Source organism: Pyrus communis, chromosome 2 (assembly GCF_963583255.1).
Source record: "Pyrus communis chromosome 2, drPyrComm1.1, whole genome shotgun sequence".
Lineage (NCBI taxonomy): Eukaryota > Viridiplantae > Streptophyta > Magnoliopsida > Rosales > Rosaceae > Pyrus > Pyrus communis.
The window spans coordinates 245047-260461 of record NC_084804.1 but is presented as its reverse complement, the minus strand read 5'-3'; the positions used below and the strand labels follow the sequence as shown (position 1 = coordinate 260461).

Below are 15415 nucleotides of genomic sequence, written 5' to 3'. Positions count from 1 at the left end.
CAATCATGCGACGCGTCCAAGTGGATTTGAAATGCCACTAAGTCGCTTAGCGGTCTAAATCCACCCAGTTGGAAGCACCAGAGTGACTCTTGGTTGCTTCTTTACCACTGTGTAACTACGAAATAGAAAATATTAGTAAAGTTTCTTGCATTTTTTCTTTGCTTGGTAATTAGTAATGATATGTTGAGCATGCATTTATTTTCTCAGTTTCTTCTCTCTGCCGGGTATCCAATCGGTCCGCGTTTCTTTGATTGAGGCAAATATTGGATTAAGATCTTGAGGCTTCTGAGATACTTTTAATCCTCTTTTTCTTTCTGCTCAGTGTCATTTAGGTAAGGTAGCAAGAAATTGAATTTTTATTTTTATGTCTTTAGATACAGAAAGTCATTCGATTTTTACAACCAGGAGAGTTTAATTGAATTTTTATTTTTATGTCTTTAGTAATGATGTGTTTCAATTCATATTAAAGAATTTGGTTTGGGAAATATTATGTCGTTTTGATTCTGTATACCGCAGGTCGTTGCTAAACCAGATGAACTTTTATATAATGCTTTAAATCTGATGGCTAGTGATTTTAGCGATGATGTTAAACAAACCTTACTTTCTGAAAAGAAAGATAATTCTCAACACAATAATGAAACGAATGTCGTCCAGAGAAGAAGAAATCGCCTATACAGCATTAGCACTACTCCATGTCCATCATTCAAGAAACAAAACCAAGTGGAATCTCAATATCCTGCAGATTGTGATCCAGTCTATGTAAAATCACAATTCAGTCTAAGGCAAGTAATCTTGTTGTTGATTGCATACATTGGTGGAGGCACATTTTGCTTTTTCCTGATGAGGCATCAAATAAAGGGTAAGAAAACGAATGCAATTCTGGACTCCATGTACTTGTGTGTAGTCACAATGAGCACTGTTGGCTACGGGGACCTTGTGCCAAATAGCATATTGGCAAAGCTAGTTGCTTGCGTTTATGTGTTCACCGGCATGGCCCTTGTTGGCATAATTCTTGGCAAGGCAGCAGATTACCTTGTAGAGAAACAGGAAATCCTTTTGGTTAGAGCCATACATTTTCGAGAAAAAGTTGGGCCACCGGAGCTTCTTACGGAGGTTGAGACCAAAAAAGTTAAATTCAAATGTATTACTGTCGGAATCCTTCTTTTGATTCTTATTATAGTAGGAACTGTCTTCTTATGTCTAGTTGAGAATCTGGAAGTTACGGATGCTTTCTATTGCGTTTGTTCCACTATTACTACACTAGGCTATGGGGACGAGAGCTTCTCAACGGGAGCTGGTCGTATTTTCGCTGTTTTTTGGATACTGAGCAGCACCATTTGTTTGGCACAGTTCTTTCTCTACCTTGCTGAACTATGCACTGAAAGAAGGCAAAGATCACTTGTGAAGTGGGCTCTTACGCGGAGATTAACACCCTCGGATCTTGAGGAAGCAGATCTTGATCATGATAAAGTCGTTAGGTATGAAATAATTTACAATCCTCATGCATGTTTTATCTTATTATTTGTAAACAATTAAGATATATCAATTCTCATGTGGCTAGCTTGTTGGATTCATCTATGTACCAGTGCGGCAGAGTTTATCGTATATAAGCTAAAGGAGATGGGGAAGATCAACCAGGAAGATATTGCACTGCTGATGGAAACGTTCAAGAAACTTGACATTGATCATTCAGGAACTTTGACGACATCTGATTTAATATCAATATCATCTCAACCAACAACTTAAAAGTGTAAGTTGATATGCCTAGCACTGACATGAACTATGACGACTCTAAAATTCACATGGCGTATAGAGCCTTACTTTCTTTCTTTAATTATTTCTGTGTAGTTAAACCTTCTCCTCTCTAAATTATACTTTTGGAAAAAGCTAGGGTTTCATAATAACGCATCCGAGCTACGTACAACATTAAACATTATGAGGGAAAAGTAAATATCAACGGAAAATACCAAAAGCTTTTCTCATACCACGTACTAAAATCAAAGTCAAGGGAAGAGTTGGACACACATCCTCCTTCCTACCCCTCCACCTTATCCTCTGAATCAATAAATAAAGATTGTGTAACTTAACTTCGTAGGACCGGAAACTTTGACTCGGTTTAACAGAAAAATCTAATGAAATAAAAAGATATACAAACAAACAAAGTCAAAGTTACCATGTCTCTATTCAAGTTTGTTTGCTCACACAACTAACCATAAGTAGAAGCCTAGTATTAGATAAATTCCGCAGCACGCATGTTACCATGTCTATATAATTCAAGCATTGAATTCACTAGTGCATGCATACAAATTCAATAGTTGAAGGCACTTTCTTCTTCAGATGTTGCATCACATGATTTCTTGCTATTAGTTCCTCTTTGACGTCTATCACTCCCCTATCCCTTTTACTAAGATGTGTTCGACTCGCATATAAAGCTTTTTCCTCTCCTTGTTGCTTTGCCTCTCGTTCCATTTTGGAAACCTAATAGATCAATAGGCCACCCCAAAAGAAAATTAATTACAGGGTAATAGTGTTCTCTCTATAATTTCATGATTCCATTAAGTAATTAAATTTACTTTACTGAAAGCACTATCAACAAATATAATAATGACAACAGAATCAAGTTTACTTATACATAGCTGTGAATATTTTCCCTGCTGTGTAATGATGCATTGATGGGGCATTTTAATTGAACAAGCTGTTCTTAATTTGACTCTCTATTGATAAGTTTCTTAATTTTCTTTTTCCGTCTTTTGGCTGCTGAACTCATACAATTTGTCCAGTTCGCCCCTTTCGATTTAGCTAGGATTTTTGTAACTTGACAACGCTGTGGTTTTGGAGGAGATAGTTGCCTTTATTGATATTCTTCATTTCTTTGTTATCTCTAGAATTCCAGGAGGGAGCTCGTAAAATGAGGAGGCCCATTGCCACGCAAATTTATTTAGAAACTTGAACTACTATTGAACACAATTGCACGTACTGTAATCTGTAGACTTGAATTTTTCGCTTGGATTGTAAATTTCTTTTGGATGACTTGATTTGATTATGAGAAAAGAGCAGGAGGATAAGATTTGGAAGAATTTTAGAATTGATTATTCTTGAGATTGGTAGATTGTTTAATTTGCTTTATTGATCTTTGGAACTTAAAAGGAAACACGAATAAAAAATGATCTCTCGACTGGCTGCGGTTCACCATTAATAACTTGAATCTATCTCTATTTAATCAGCCGTGCAATCAATAGATGTGGAGGGTTTTCATGCAAAGCGGAGTGAGAATACCAGAATAATGAGTAAGTCACAAATTTCATGCATTCACTAGTTATGTTGCTGCATGCTACATTTGATGAATATAAATAATGAGTAAGTCACAAATTTCAGCAGCCTCATATTTCAATCGCGTATGCAACAAATAAGTATTAACCCAACTGCCTTGGACTATTACTCCTGAATATATACATTTTAATTGCATTGAAATTAGATTTATTATCAGAAATAGAAATATTATAAACAGCTTGAAACTAATTTGTGTAGTCTGTCTGGTCAGCAACATAATCTATGATTCCTTGACCTTGTGCTTCACCGTGTGATTCTGTAGACAGCTGTGAAACACCACCAAAGGCGATTACTGCCACCAAAAATATTGTTGTGGAGGCAAAGAGAGGCCAAAAGTAACCCAAAATGGTTAGAATCCTAGGGGCTGCATACAACATTAAAGAAAATATTAGCGAAACAAAGATTGCTATGACAAAATGATATCGGTATTGCAGAAGTTGTGGCGAGATATCCATTGCGGCCGGCCTTGGCTTGCTTTCTCAATAACAATCACAACTTTCAACTCTAGAGAGAGAGAGAGAGAGAGAGAGAGAGAGAGAGAGAGAGAGAGATTAGGGTTATAACTCAGGTTCTTGTCGAAGAATTAGAAGCATGTGGTTATATCTCTCAAACTTTGCTTCGTCCTTGAGTCTTTCCCAGAATATTATCCTCAACTGAGTTCATAATTCTCATTGTTTCTTTTGTTCCAGGATTTGCCCCCCTCCACTTGATTAATCGACATCATCTACCTATATGAAAATGGGATGTGAAAATCTGGTGGAAGGGCACATTAGTCATTAGGCACAACGATTATTTTGACATGGATGCTTTGTCCATTTATTTGATTTGTAGGTTACTTTTCGCATGGAGTGATGATTAGTAACAAGGAAAGGAATGGCATCTTTGTTTTTCTCCTTTGTGGTTACGCCCTTCATGAAAGATTATTGTTATATATGGGCTGGCTAAGTTGATTCCCTTTTTATTATAAGAAAAAAAATTAATGAAACATATATTATAACTTGAAGGCCTAAGGGGTTTCTGCAATTACACGTCATACGATTTATTAGTATTTCAAAATTTATGTTAGATGATTAAACAAAACACAACCTTAATTTGTAATCACAAGCTAATCTCAAATGAACTGGCGATAAACTAAATATTTACAAACTCGACCTTTGCATAAACTAAATATTTACAAACTTGACCTTTGCATAAACTAAATATTTACAAACTCGACCTTTGCAAAAGGTTGTACAGTTTTTTAATTGTTATATTTGCTGCCTGTGCCTGATTCATTTCTAAGTATTTGTTGACTGGTTGGAAATGACCATACATGCCTCACATGTAGTCGTATATGTTTGTTTCATCGCCACATTTGAATTTGAACCTCCTAAACCTAAATCCTCCTTCAACTTTCCATTTCCTGTTCAACCACTTCCACTTCCTCACCGACAGCGACAAACTCATTCCCTATCCCTCTATGGAGGAAGACTCTCCTCCCGCCCTTTCCGCTCAACTCCTTGATGCCTTTGCTCTGGAATATTTGCTCAGGAAACTTCCAAGTAATTTGACAAATGATGAAGCACGCCTGAAAGAGTGGGGAGAACATTAAGTGGAATCTCACTACTAGAAATTTGGCTATAAGCCACCCTTTTCATTTAGTGGCTATTGTCAAGTGTTGCCACTTACATTGGTGGCAAACCTCTATGCCCACCAAGCACCCACTAAACTAGAGAGTGTGGTCTATGTAGAGGACTCTATTGTAACAATGACTACCAATATTTCATTGGTGCCTTTCCTGCAGTGCCACCCTTATTCACATCGGTGGCAAAATTGCAAAATAATAATGCCCTGTGCGGGCACCCAGATTTGAATAGGAATATTTCCTTTTCTTTTTTTTTTTTTTTTTTTTTTTTTTTTTGGTGAGGAAACAAATTGTAAGATCTTTGATATAAGAATATACTACAAATTTGCATAACTGATCTTTAATACAATTTTGAACAAATGTTGGGACTCAAACTTTGAAAAGTGTTTGAACACTCTGTTTCCAAAGAGCTTAATCATGTCATGCCAATCTCTCTTTGGCGATCAAACCATTGTCTCTCCAGGTGGGATGTTTGAGCTAGGTTTCTTCGAACCAGGTCAGCTTTCAAACTACTATATAGGTATATGGTACTCCAAGCAAGTAGTATCTGAAAGGACTGTTGTTTGGGCAACAAATAGGGAAATACCAGTCAAAGGCAGCAGTAGCAAGAGCAGATGATGATGATGATGCTGCGATGGGAGTTCAAACTAAACAGCGAAAAATTAGAGAGAATTGAAGCAAAGAAATACTCAAAAAATTACATTCACATATCCCAAAACAACATAAAAAATAAAATAAAAAGGAACAGAAATCTGGAAGAAGATGAAAAAATCGATGCAAAACTCTGCTGCACTAAATAAAATCAAAGGCAAGTCCTGATCGCCAAATTTCGATCACAAAGAGCTGATCGCTAGAAAGAAATACAAAAACACATTGTTACTGAAGTTTTACTTGCAGCTCATTAGCATAGGACCATGCAGATGGCTCTAGATTTTTACACAAATCTGGAGGGCACCAAGACTACCAACCATATGCTTAAAGGAACTTTAATTTGTTTGCATAACTACCTGCTAACCAAATCTTGAGCATATTGATAAACCAGAAATTTAAACACGTAAGCGGCCAAATTGCAAGCACGAGACTAATTCCATACCTCAAACCAAAGGCAACGTGCTGTCTAGCAGTCCAAACCTTGATCCTTGATAAATTGAACTTCCTTCTTTGATCTAGCAATCCAAAAATAGATAAATTAGGCAGCATGTCATATCAATATAACACACCTATACATACACACACATACCAAAACAGCCTACATTCAGATTTGCATCATATCCTTGTTTCTAACTCTCTGGGGAATTTTCACAAACACCCAATAGGCAAGATTTGCTTCAATATAAAAGAAATCTGATTTAGTCAGTGATCTCAATTGCATGTATATCTGAACGACCATGCTTGTTAGTCAGTCATGTTATAGGATGTATTTAACACTTACCAAGCGATTCTAAAACAACATCCTACATACATATTATGTTGTCAAACTATGAATCAAGACAAAACTTTCCTACTTTGGTAATGTAATCTCCTAGTCTAGTTACGATTTGGTTCCTGTATTTTGATTTGAAAACAATTTTGGTCCCTTAGAAGTTGCCAATGGCTCCCGAATTGTAACTGGAAAAAAACTCAACACAGCTATGAAAAATTAAAACTCGAGGCACCAAAGCGTGAAAAAAAAAAAAGAAACCAAAATAGTTAAATTTACCCTTTTATATCATACATACCATTAAAATTTTGTTTAGAGATAAAAATGGAAGTCATAGTAGAGAATCCAACTTGACCAAAGAAAGTGGATTTCCTCACTTTCTAGTGCTAATATATTTACCGTGCTTGAGACTACAAAAGCTTTATAAAAGCAGTCGCTTCTTTTTTAATTTGTCCATCAAAAATATTGCAACTGCAGATCCTGGGAATTTTAAAAAAAAATTCCAAGCAAGAGATAAAATGTGATAGTTGTGGTTAAGGAGAAAATCACCCTGTTCACCTTAATTTTTTTAGAAGAACCCTCTTCACCTTAGTTTCACCCACAACCTTCCAAGGCTTCCATTCTTCTCGGCCCAGGTTGGAAACAACCTTGATTCACCTTCCTTGTCCCCAATCTTCAACATGCATACAGAAAATGGAATTAAAATTTGAAATCTAGAATTGATCCCAAAAAAATCACTTACACTAGGGAACACCCATGAGGAGAGGATCATTTTTACTTCTTGGTTGAGGTCCAATTCAGGCAGACTTCGCCGGAAATTGGTCGGAATACCTATGGTCACCGTTTCTTAGATCTGAAATTGAGAAAATTCGGCTACAAATTGGAGAAACTAACTTGAGGGTTGGAAAGAGGAAGGGAAGAGGATTCTGAAGGTATAGTTTGACGCTTGTTGGTGACCGGAGGACAGAGCCACTGCTGCATGAAAGAGAAGAGTATACGGGAGGGAGGAGAGAGAGAATGAAAGGGGAAGCGAGCGGAGGGAATGAAGGGGAGGAGTTGGACTTTTGTGAAGGGGAGAGAGGTTTAATGGTTTTTTTTATTTGTTTTATTGGTGTTCAATAAATTGTATTGGTGCCCAGTTAATCACAAATGCACAAAAAAGTATTTTTAAGAAATAAAGTTAGTTAATAGACACCAATATTGGTGGCTGATTTTTTTAGGCCACTGATATCAGTGGCATCTCAGTATAAAGCCACCAAATAATAGTAAAAGTAGCAACTTTATATCTATGGCCACCAATTGCAAAAGGTGGGCAAAAAATGGTGTGTAATGAGCATAATTCTAGTAGTGTCTGTTGGACTGGTGCCTTATGATCGAGATGTAACGATGGACATGATATGGTACTAATATTTCACTCGGATGTTACTTTATACTATAATTATGTTATTAAGCTGCCTGTCCAAAAACTTCATATCTCATGCATCAATCACAAAGTTTTAGCAGAGAGGCAACATGAGGCCTCTAGTCTAGTATTGGTCCTACACTAACACTTAGGGTGCGTTTGTTTCATCGGACTATCTCGGACTGGACTAGCTTCATGGACTAAACTGGACTGGCTTGGACTAGACTAAGCTGGACTAACATAGTGAAGCGTTTGGTGCAGTGTCGGACTAAGTCGCATACTATAATTTTTTGACAATTTTTATTTCACTTGAAAATTAAACAAAAATTAATAATAAAAGGGGTGAAGTCTGGAGATGAATGGAACTAAGGACATTTTCTTTCCTTTCCTTCCTATATCCTTCATCGTTTATCTCTTCCCCATCATTTTCTCTTTGTCAAATCCTGTATCAATCTCTTAATTTTCTTCATCAATTAAGAAAATTTGTATTGGGGTATTGGAATCCAAATTACCTCGCTGTCAAAATGCAGAGCCTTTATACAATCAAGATCTGGTTTGCATACTAGAAGCTTTTCACAATCAACATCCAAATCTTCCATCCCTCTCCTTTGCACTTGAAATCCATGAGAATATCTGGAAGATGGGGTGAGTTTGTGGTTTGGAGGTCTCCGCCCTCCGATTTTCAAAATCCCCAAATCAAATAAAAAAATATCAGCCCTCTCAATTCCAAGACCCAACACTCCCGAGAACTACTCCAATTTTCAAAAAGCCAACTTCCCGATTCCAAGCACCACCAATGACATGGCCACGATGACAGCGATGCAAAAAAAGAAGCGGACCCTTGAACTGGAACTGGATGTCCGCCTCGTTTCCGTAGTCCCGCTTAATACCAAGCGAAAGCAAGGGACTGGCTAACGAGGTTTAGCGAAGGGCGGAGTGCCTCGTAGTCGGGGCGAGTCCCACTTATTCTAGTCCAGAACCTTACCAAACATAGGATTATAGTCTTATTTAAGCTAGTCCAAGCTAGTCCCTCCTAAGGAGGTGCAACAAACGCCCCCTTAAGTTCTTAACTTGTATTGCACGTGCACACACACTAATTATGTAATATGCGTTGTCCTAGTTTTTTGTTTTTGAAAAATTATTACCAGAGCAATTCGCTATTTGAAAGTTTCACAAGTTCACAACATAAGTCATTTTCGCCAATGTCTTGTTTTTAAACATCCATTTTCATCAATTAAAAAGTTAATAAAAAATAGTGGGAGCCCAACACCCGCACCCGACTTGTTCATACTTTCGGCCCTTGTTTGTTTATGACTTATGAGCTCACCCAAAATTTGGATCTGTAATAGCACTTTAGCCTGACCCTTAGCCGAGGTAATCCACATTTTATTTTACAAAGCGATATTTTGATTTACGGAAAATTAGACTCAAACTTAATTGTAAAAGATAAGGCACATTACTTTAATCAACTGACTTAACTCACAGCAATAAGGCTAATCAACCTTGAGACTCTCTACATATACCATGCCAAATTGTATAAAATTGATTAATTTCAATCCTCTAGTATATTGTGAACCTATCTACCTACTCCAAGTCTACAAACCAATAAAGGAAAGGAACACACAACAACATAGTGAGTTAGAATTCAATTGAAAAATGATTCGCATAAAACAAAACTCCACACAAAATCATATGCTAATCAACAACCCTTTAGACTGTTTTGGTTGTATTAAGGATTTACTCATTTGGCATTGGTGCTTCTCCATTTTTTTAAAAGGGTGTTTTTAGGTGAAATCTTCCCTTTGTTGCCTGATCAAAAAAATTATGGAAATGTCCAAGGTTGCCATATGGGCAGACGAGCCTAATTTATTTAAGTAAGCGATTCAAATACGAACTTAAGAGCAGGCGCATTGTCCTGATTAACTGATTATAATCCACATTTACCAACTTAATCATAATTTTTTAAGCAAAGATGCGAGGGAGACTTTCTGTAGGAATAGGAATTTGTTTGTTCGTTCAAGCCAATTTAGTTGGTCCCTTTCAGCTCATGCCATCATCATGGTCATCACAACTACCTCATTTTCTTGGCCTATATTCAAGGCGTTTATCATTTATTTGCAAGGAAAGATTATGAGTGTAAAATTGTTGGCAAGGTTTAAGCAAGTTTTAGCGCTTAAGCAATTAAATTACACCAAAACAAGAGCTTTCCATCTTGTAGCTAGATCATGACAATCCCTAATTATTTTCCTTACTTGTTATCATTTGCAAACGACTTCAGAGGACCATTGTAAAATGAGGTTTTAACATGTTTTCTTTTCGTTGCATAGTTTAGGGTACCTATTTTATATCACCGCTTAATCTAATTAATCTAATGGATGGGTCGCACACTTTAATCGATTTATTGATCAATCGGTCAATGTCTTGTTATTGGTTGTTGATCTTTCAACATAATAAAAGAGAAAAAAACCGCTTCAACAGATGAAGGTTGCACCAAATGGCACCAACAGATGCACTAATCACTCTTTAATTAACAATATGGTGTATGTCAATCCTTGAACGGTCCAAACGTAATTATAATCATAGATTAGGTGGTGGAAAATATAAATGCAACACTTGGATTAAAATATAATTATACATGAGGAATTCACAGCTGCAAAGAGTCACCATCAATCACAAATCACAACGGTTGGAAATCAAATTTAAGAGATAAACCTCAAAATTAATAGTATGTACATGTTTAAAAAGTAACCGTTACTGTCAAAATTAGGAGGGAAGAATAACAGCCGGTTTGGCCGGGCTAAGATTTGTGATTCTAACTTGAATGTCCAAAAGTTGGTTCCCAGCAAGGGAAGTCCATATCTCATCATCCCACTCTTTACGCTCAATTCCTTAAAACTCACACATCATCTACTCATTAAAAACCACATTCAATCCCCCACATTGAATAATATCCATCGCTAATTAAGCTAAGCTTTGGAGATTACAGCTCTTTCTTTCTTTCTTTCTTTCTTTGTCTATCTATTTCTAAACTGCCTAGCAAAACATAAGCCGATCGGAAATCGGAATGGCGGGTTATGATGAAGAACAACTTGGAGTTGGAGGAGTTGGAGGAGATGAGCTGTCCCTTGTCCATCCAGACCCTGTTGTGTTAGAGCTCAATCGGATGCACAACCTACTCAAAGGTCCCTCTCTCCTCCTCCCGCTTTCGCACTTTTTCCAGACTATTTTTGCTTCTTCTGTGAACTGAACTGGTTTTTCATATATGATATTGAATGCTATTTACGGAGTTGAGTTTCAATAGGAGGAGCATAGGGTTTTATAAGAAAGCTATATTTACCTAGTAATAAAGACATGTTGACTTCTAAATTCCGGGTGCTGAAAAATGACTTGAGCTTATTGTTTTCTATTTATTCTTTATCTTTATGTACATATATAGTCCCCTAAACTTTTCTTCATATTCCTCGAATGAACATTGTTTTCAAAAGTTGATCCACTGGTCTAGTTATATATAGTCCTGTAAACTTTTCTTTATATTCCTCGAATGAACAATGTTTTCAAAAGGTGATCCACTGGTCTAGTTATATATGCGATACCTTACAAGGACTATGAATACAAAGAACAATTGTTAGCCTCAAAGACTCTGGTGTCAAAAGATTTGATGGTTCTGTAGTTAGGTGTTCTGCAGTTGCCAATTCAATCTCTTGGTATATGATATGCTTTTTCCTTCTACTAAAAGTTAACAAAAAAAAGTCTTCAAAATACAAATTTAATACGAGTTTGTTAAATTCAACTTGCAGAAAAGAGTCGGGAGTTGGGGATTGCTCATGGTGAGATCAAGGCTCTCAGAGCTACTGAAGTTCAAAAGGATAAGGCTGTAGAAGAGGTACTGAAAGTGAAAGAAATATGTACAGACATGTCAAGTCACTGAAAACGCACAAACACATTGAACTTACTCATTAGAAAACGACTGAATCCTTTTTTCTTTTTCGTTATTACATTTTCCAGCTCAGAAATGAAGTACAGAAATTGGACGAAAAACACCGAGTCACAGAAAGTCTTCTCCAGCACAAGGTGTGTTTGATTACTGAGATTTTCGAATTTCGGGTATCCTTATGTCTGATGAACTTTTGTCAGTAATCACCCTACTATGTCATGTCCAAAACCAAATATGATAAAATGCAGAATCTTGAAATCAAGAAACTAATAGATGAGAAGAGAGATGCATTGGCTGCACAATATGCTGCTGAATCAACTCTTAGAAGGGTACATGCAAATCGAAGGGACGATGAATCTCTTCCTCTCGAGTCTTTCATTGCTCCTCTAGAAGCTGAAATCAAAATTTACAAGAATCAGGTAGAAACTCAGGAGAATTATTCCCTAAACTAACCCCATTTGATTGCTCACACCGAAAGGATTTATCCTCCCCTTTTCACCTTTTCAGATTGCGGCACTTCAGGAGGATAAGAAGGCGTTGGAACGCCTTACCAAGACAAAAGAGTCAGCTCTTCTTGAAGCAGAACGGATATTGCAAAGTGCACTAGAAAGGGCTCTAATAGTTGAAGAGGTTCAGAACCAAAACTTCGAATTGAGGAGACAGATTGAGATCTGCCAGGCATGACTTTGCATCAGATCCTATTTCATTTCTCGAAAATAATTAAGTACGAGTATTCAATCCAATCAATATACCATATGCAGGAGGAAAACAGAATCCTCGAAAAAACAAACCGCCAAAAGGTTTTAGAGGTTGAGAAGCTTAGTCAAACCATTCAGGAACTTGAGGAGGCCGTTTTAGCTGGTGGGGCTGCAGCCAATGCTATTCGTGACTACCAACGACAGGCAGAAGAATTACATGTACGTTTCATGGGTACATATGATTAATTTGAAGGGACATAAACAAAACATATTTACTTCCACGACAATTTTGGAATTTGGGAAATTAATCAAAGTACTAACCGTTGCCTCATGGAATTACACAGGAGGAGAAGAGAACTCTGGAGAGAGAGCTAGCAAGAATTAAAGTTTCAGCAAACCGGGTAGCAACTGTGATTGCTAATGAGTGGAAGGATGACAACGACAAAGTTATGCCCGTGAAACAGTGGCTGGAAGAGAGAAGACTAATGCAGGTATTTCCTGTTCAGGAAAGAAAAGAAAATGCCAAAAACTATAAAATAAAATATTTGAGGACAATTATTGCTTTGCATATGCAGGGAGAGATGCAACGGTTGAGAGACAAACTAGCTATATCGGACAGAACAGCGAAGGCAGAAGCACAACTCAAGGTGAAAATATAATCTTGGCAATCTTCTTGTTACTCCATCTAAATGCTTTGCCATTTATCCACCTGAATCTTTCATTCTTCAATTCTAATGTTACATCAGGAAAAAATGAAGTTGAGGTTAAAGACGCTCGAGGAAGGGTTAAAGCATGTTTCGAGCTTCTCCTGTAATCCTAATTTATTTTGTGGTTCCCCAAAACCTGAAAAATCTAGTAACTTCTTAGGATTTCTGACAAGCAACGGTGGTTCAGCAAAGAGATCGACATCACAGCCGCGGGGTTCCACTGTCAGTAGAAGCTCTCCACAGCGACAGCCACATTCAGACAACGAAACAGCTGGAGGGCTAAAAAGAGCGACCAGCTTTAGAAAAAAATATGGTTCTGGAGAAAATATGTTGAAGAAAAGCTTATGGGCATCTAGAAGTAAAGTTGTTGATAGCGGTGAAAAGGAGAACACAGAAATGAAGGAAAATACTAATACTGATACTGAAAACAACAATGATAAAACTGCTGCCGCAGACATTAAAGCTGCAGATGGTGGCAATGAGGATTCGCACAACAAGATAAGTACCAACCCTGAAAGTGAGGATATGGTCTCCGGGTTTCTCTACGATAGGCTTCAGAAGGAGGTCCTAAACTTAAGGAAGCATTGCGAAGCCAAGGAGAGCGATATGAATGCTAAAGATGAAGAAATAAAGGTGAAATTAACAACATATTCCCCCCATGCACCCCCTAATTTGTGTCTATTCCCACCATTCATGTACTGAGTGCATGTTACGACTGTTTTCTTAGATGCTGATGAAAAAGGTGGATGCGCTGACAAAAGCCATGGATGTAGAGTTCAAGAAAATGAAGAGAGAAGCAGTGGCTAGAGATAAAGAAACTGCAGCAGCCAAGTATATGGATGAAAACAAAAAGAGCAGAAATATAAACTCCTCTAAACGGTGCGTGACAAATTTGTAAGAGCCTCAATTGTATCCTTGTTTCCTCCTTTTCAGCTAATTTGATCGTGAATTTCTAATATTATGATGTTTAACAAATGCATCTTGAAATTTTTGTAGGGTCGCAAAAGCATCTTGAAAGAAAGCAGGGATTCACCAATGAAATAGCTACTTGAAATAATATTACGATCCTAAAAGGAGTGATGAGTTTGTTCATTTTAGGTTGGTGTTAATTGTGTTTACCTAGGCTTGATGAATTCTACATAAAGAAAATGCGAAAGTTCATTTTACATTAGAAGGCTTGGCTGCTCCTCAATATACTTTGTGATTGATTCACGAAACTTCAAGTTTATAATTAGAATTGTTCATATTATACATTGCTCTGTAAATGTCATCATTACAAGAAAATCAATTTAAAGTAAGATCTTTTTTTTTTGTAAGTAAGATTATTCAGTCAATGAACAGTAGCGAGTAGATAGACGTTTTGTAATTCTTTGACATGATCGATCCATATGTTTTTATACATTCCGGTTGTGACATCCCACATCGCTCAGGGGAGTGATCCTTATATGTATATTATCATCCCTACCTAGTACAAGGCCTTTTGGGAGCTCACTGGCTTCGGGTTCCATGGGAACTCCGAAGTTAAGCGAGTAGCGCGCGAGAGCATTCCCAGGATGGGTGACCTATCGGGAAGTTCTTGTGTGAGTTCCCAGAAACAAAACCGTGAGGGCGTGGTCGGGGCCCAAAGCGGACAATATCGTGCTACGGTGGTGGAGTGGGCCCAGGAAGTGATCCGTCCCCCGGGCCGAGATGTGACAATTTGGTATCAGAGCCTAACCCTGGCCGCGTGTGTGCCGACAAGGACATCGGACCCCTAAGGGGGGTGGATTGTGACATCCCACATCGCCCAGAGGAGTGATCCTTATATGTATATTCTCATCCCTACCTAGTACGAGGCCTTTTGGGAGCTCACTGGCTTCGGGTTCCATGGGAACTCCGAAGTTAAGCGAGTAGCGCGCGAGAGCATTCCCAAGATGGGTGACCCATCGGGAAGTTCTTGTGTGAGTTCCCAGAAACAAAACCGTGAGGGCGTGGTCGGGGCCCAAAGCGGACAATATCGTGCTACGGTGGTGGAGTGGGCCCGGGAAGTGATCCGCCCCCCGGGCCGGGATGTGACACCGATGACTAAACCATCTTATATTTTATTAACATTTTTTTTACGTAAAATGATCTTGAGGAGGAATTGTTGAGCCAAGTTAATTCCTTTACGTTATGAATCTATTGTGTACTATTGTTATATATCTATTAATGGACCAGACAACCATCGTGGCACTTATGTTATAAAACATTTTATATTTTGTCTTTATAAAACATTTTAAGGTTACTTTTGAGTTTCAGTGTAAAGTGGTATCGAAATGGAG

The 15415-nt window shown here is 37.7% G+C and overlaps 1 protein-coding gene, 1 long non-coding RNA gene and 1 pseudogene across 2 annotated transcripts; 2 read left to right on the top strand and 1 right to left on the bottom strand.

The window, feature by feature from the left end:
- The first annotated feature begins 561 nt into the window (after positions 1-561).
- Positions 562-1746, top strand: LOC137724380 (two-pore potassium channel 1-like; annotated as a pseudogene).
- Positions 1747-5233: 3487 nt separating this feature from the next.
- Positions 5234-7054, bottom strand: LOC137724217 (uncharacterized). Its single transcript, XR_011067294.1, has 3 exons — positions 6933-7054; positions 6048-6120; positions 5234-5601 (listed from the first exon to the last, which is right to left on the bottom strand). It is a non-coding gene; the product is annotated as an uncharacterized lncRNA (long non-coding RNA).
- A 3607-nt stretch (positions 7055-10661) lies between these two features.
- LOC137726849 (microtubule-associated protein 70-5) lies at positions 10662-14013 on the top strand. The gene is made up of 10 exons (XM_068465806.1): positions 10662-10958; positions 11574-11659; positions 11782-11847; positions 11959-12129; positions 12218-12388; positions 12472-12627; positions 12753-12899; positions 12984-13055; positions 13155-13748; positions 13843-14013. The coding sequence occupies exons 1-10, from the start codon at positions 10841-10843 to the stop codon at positions 14011-14013; spliced, it is 1752 nt and encodes a 583-aa protein (XP_068321907.1). The 5' UTR covers positions 10662-10840.
- Positions 14014-15415: the final 1402 nt, after the last annotated feature.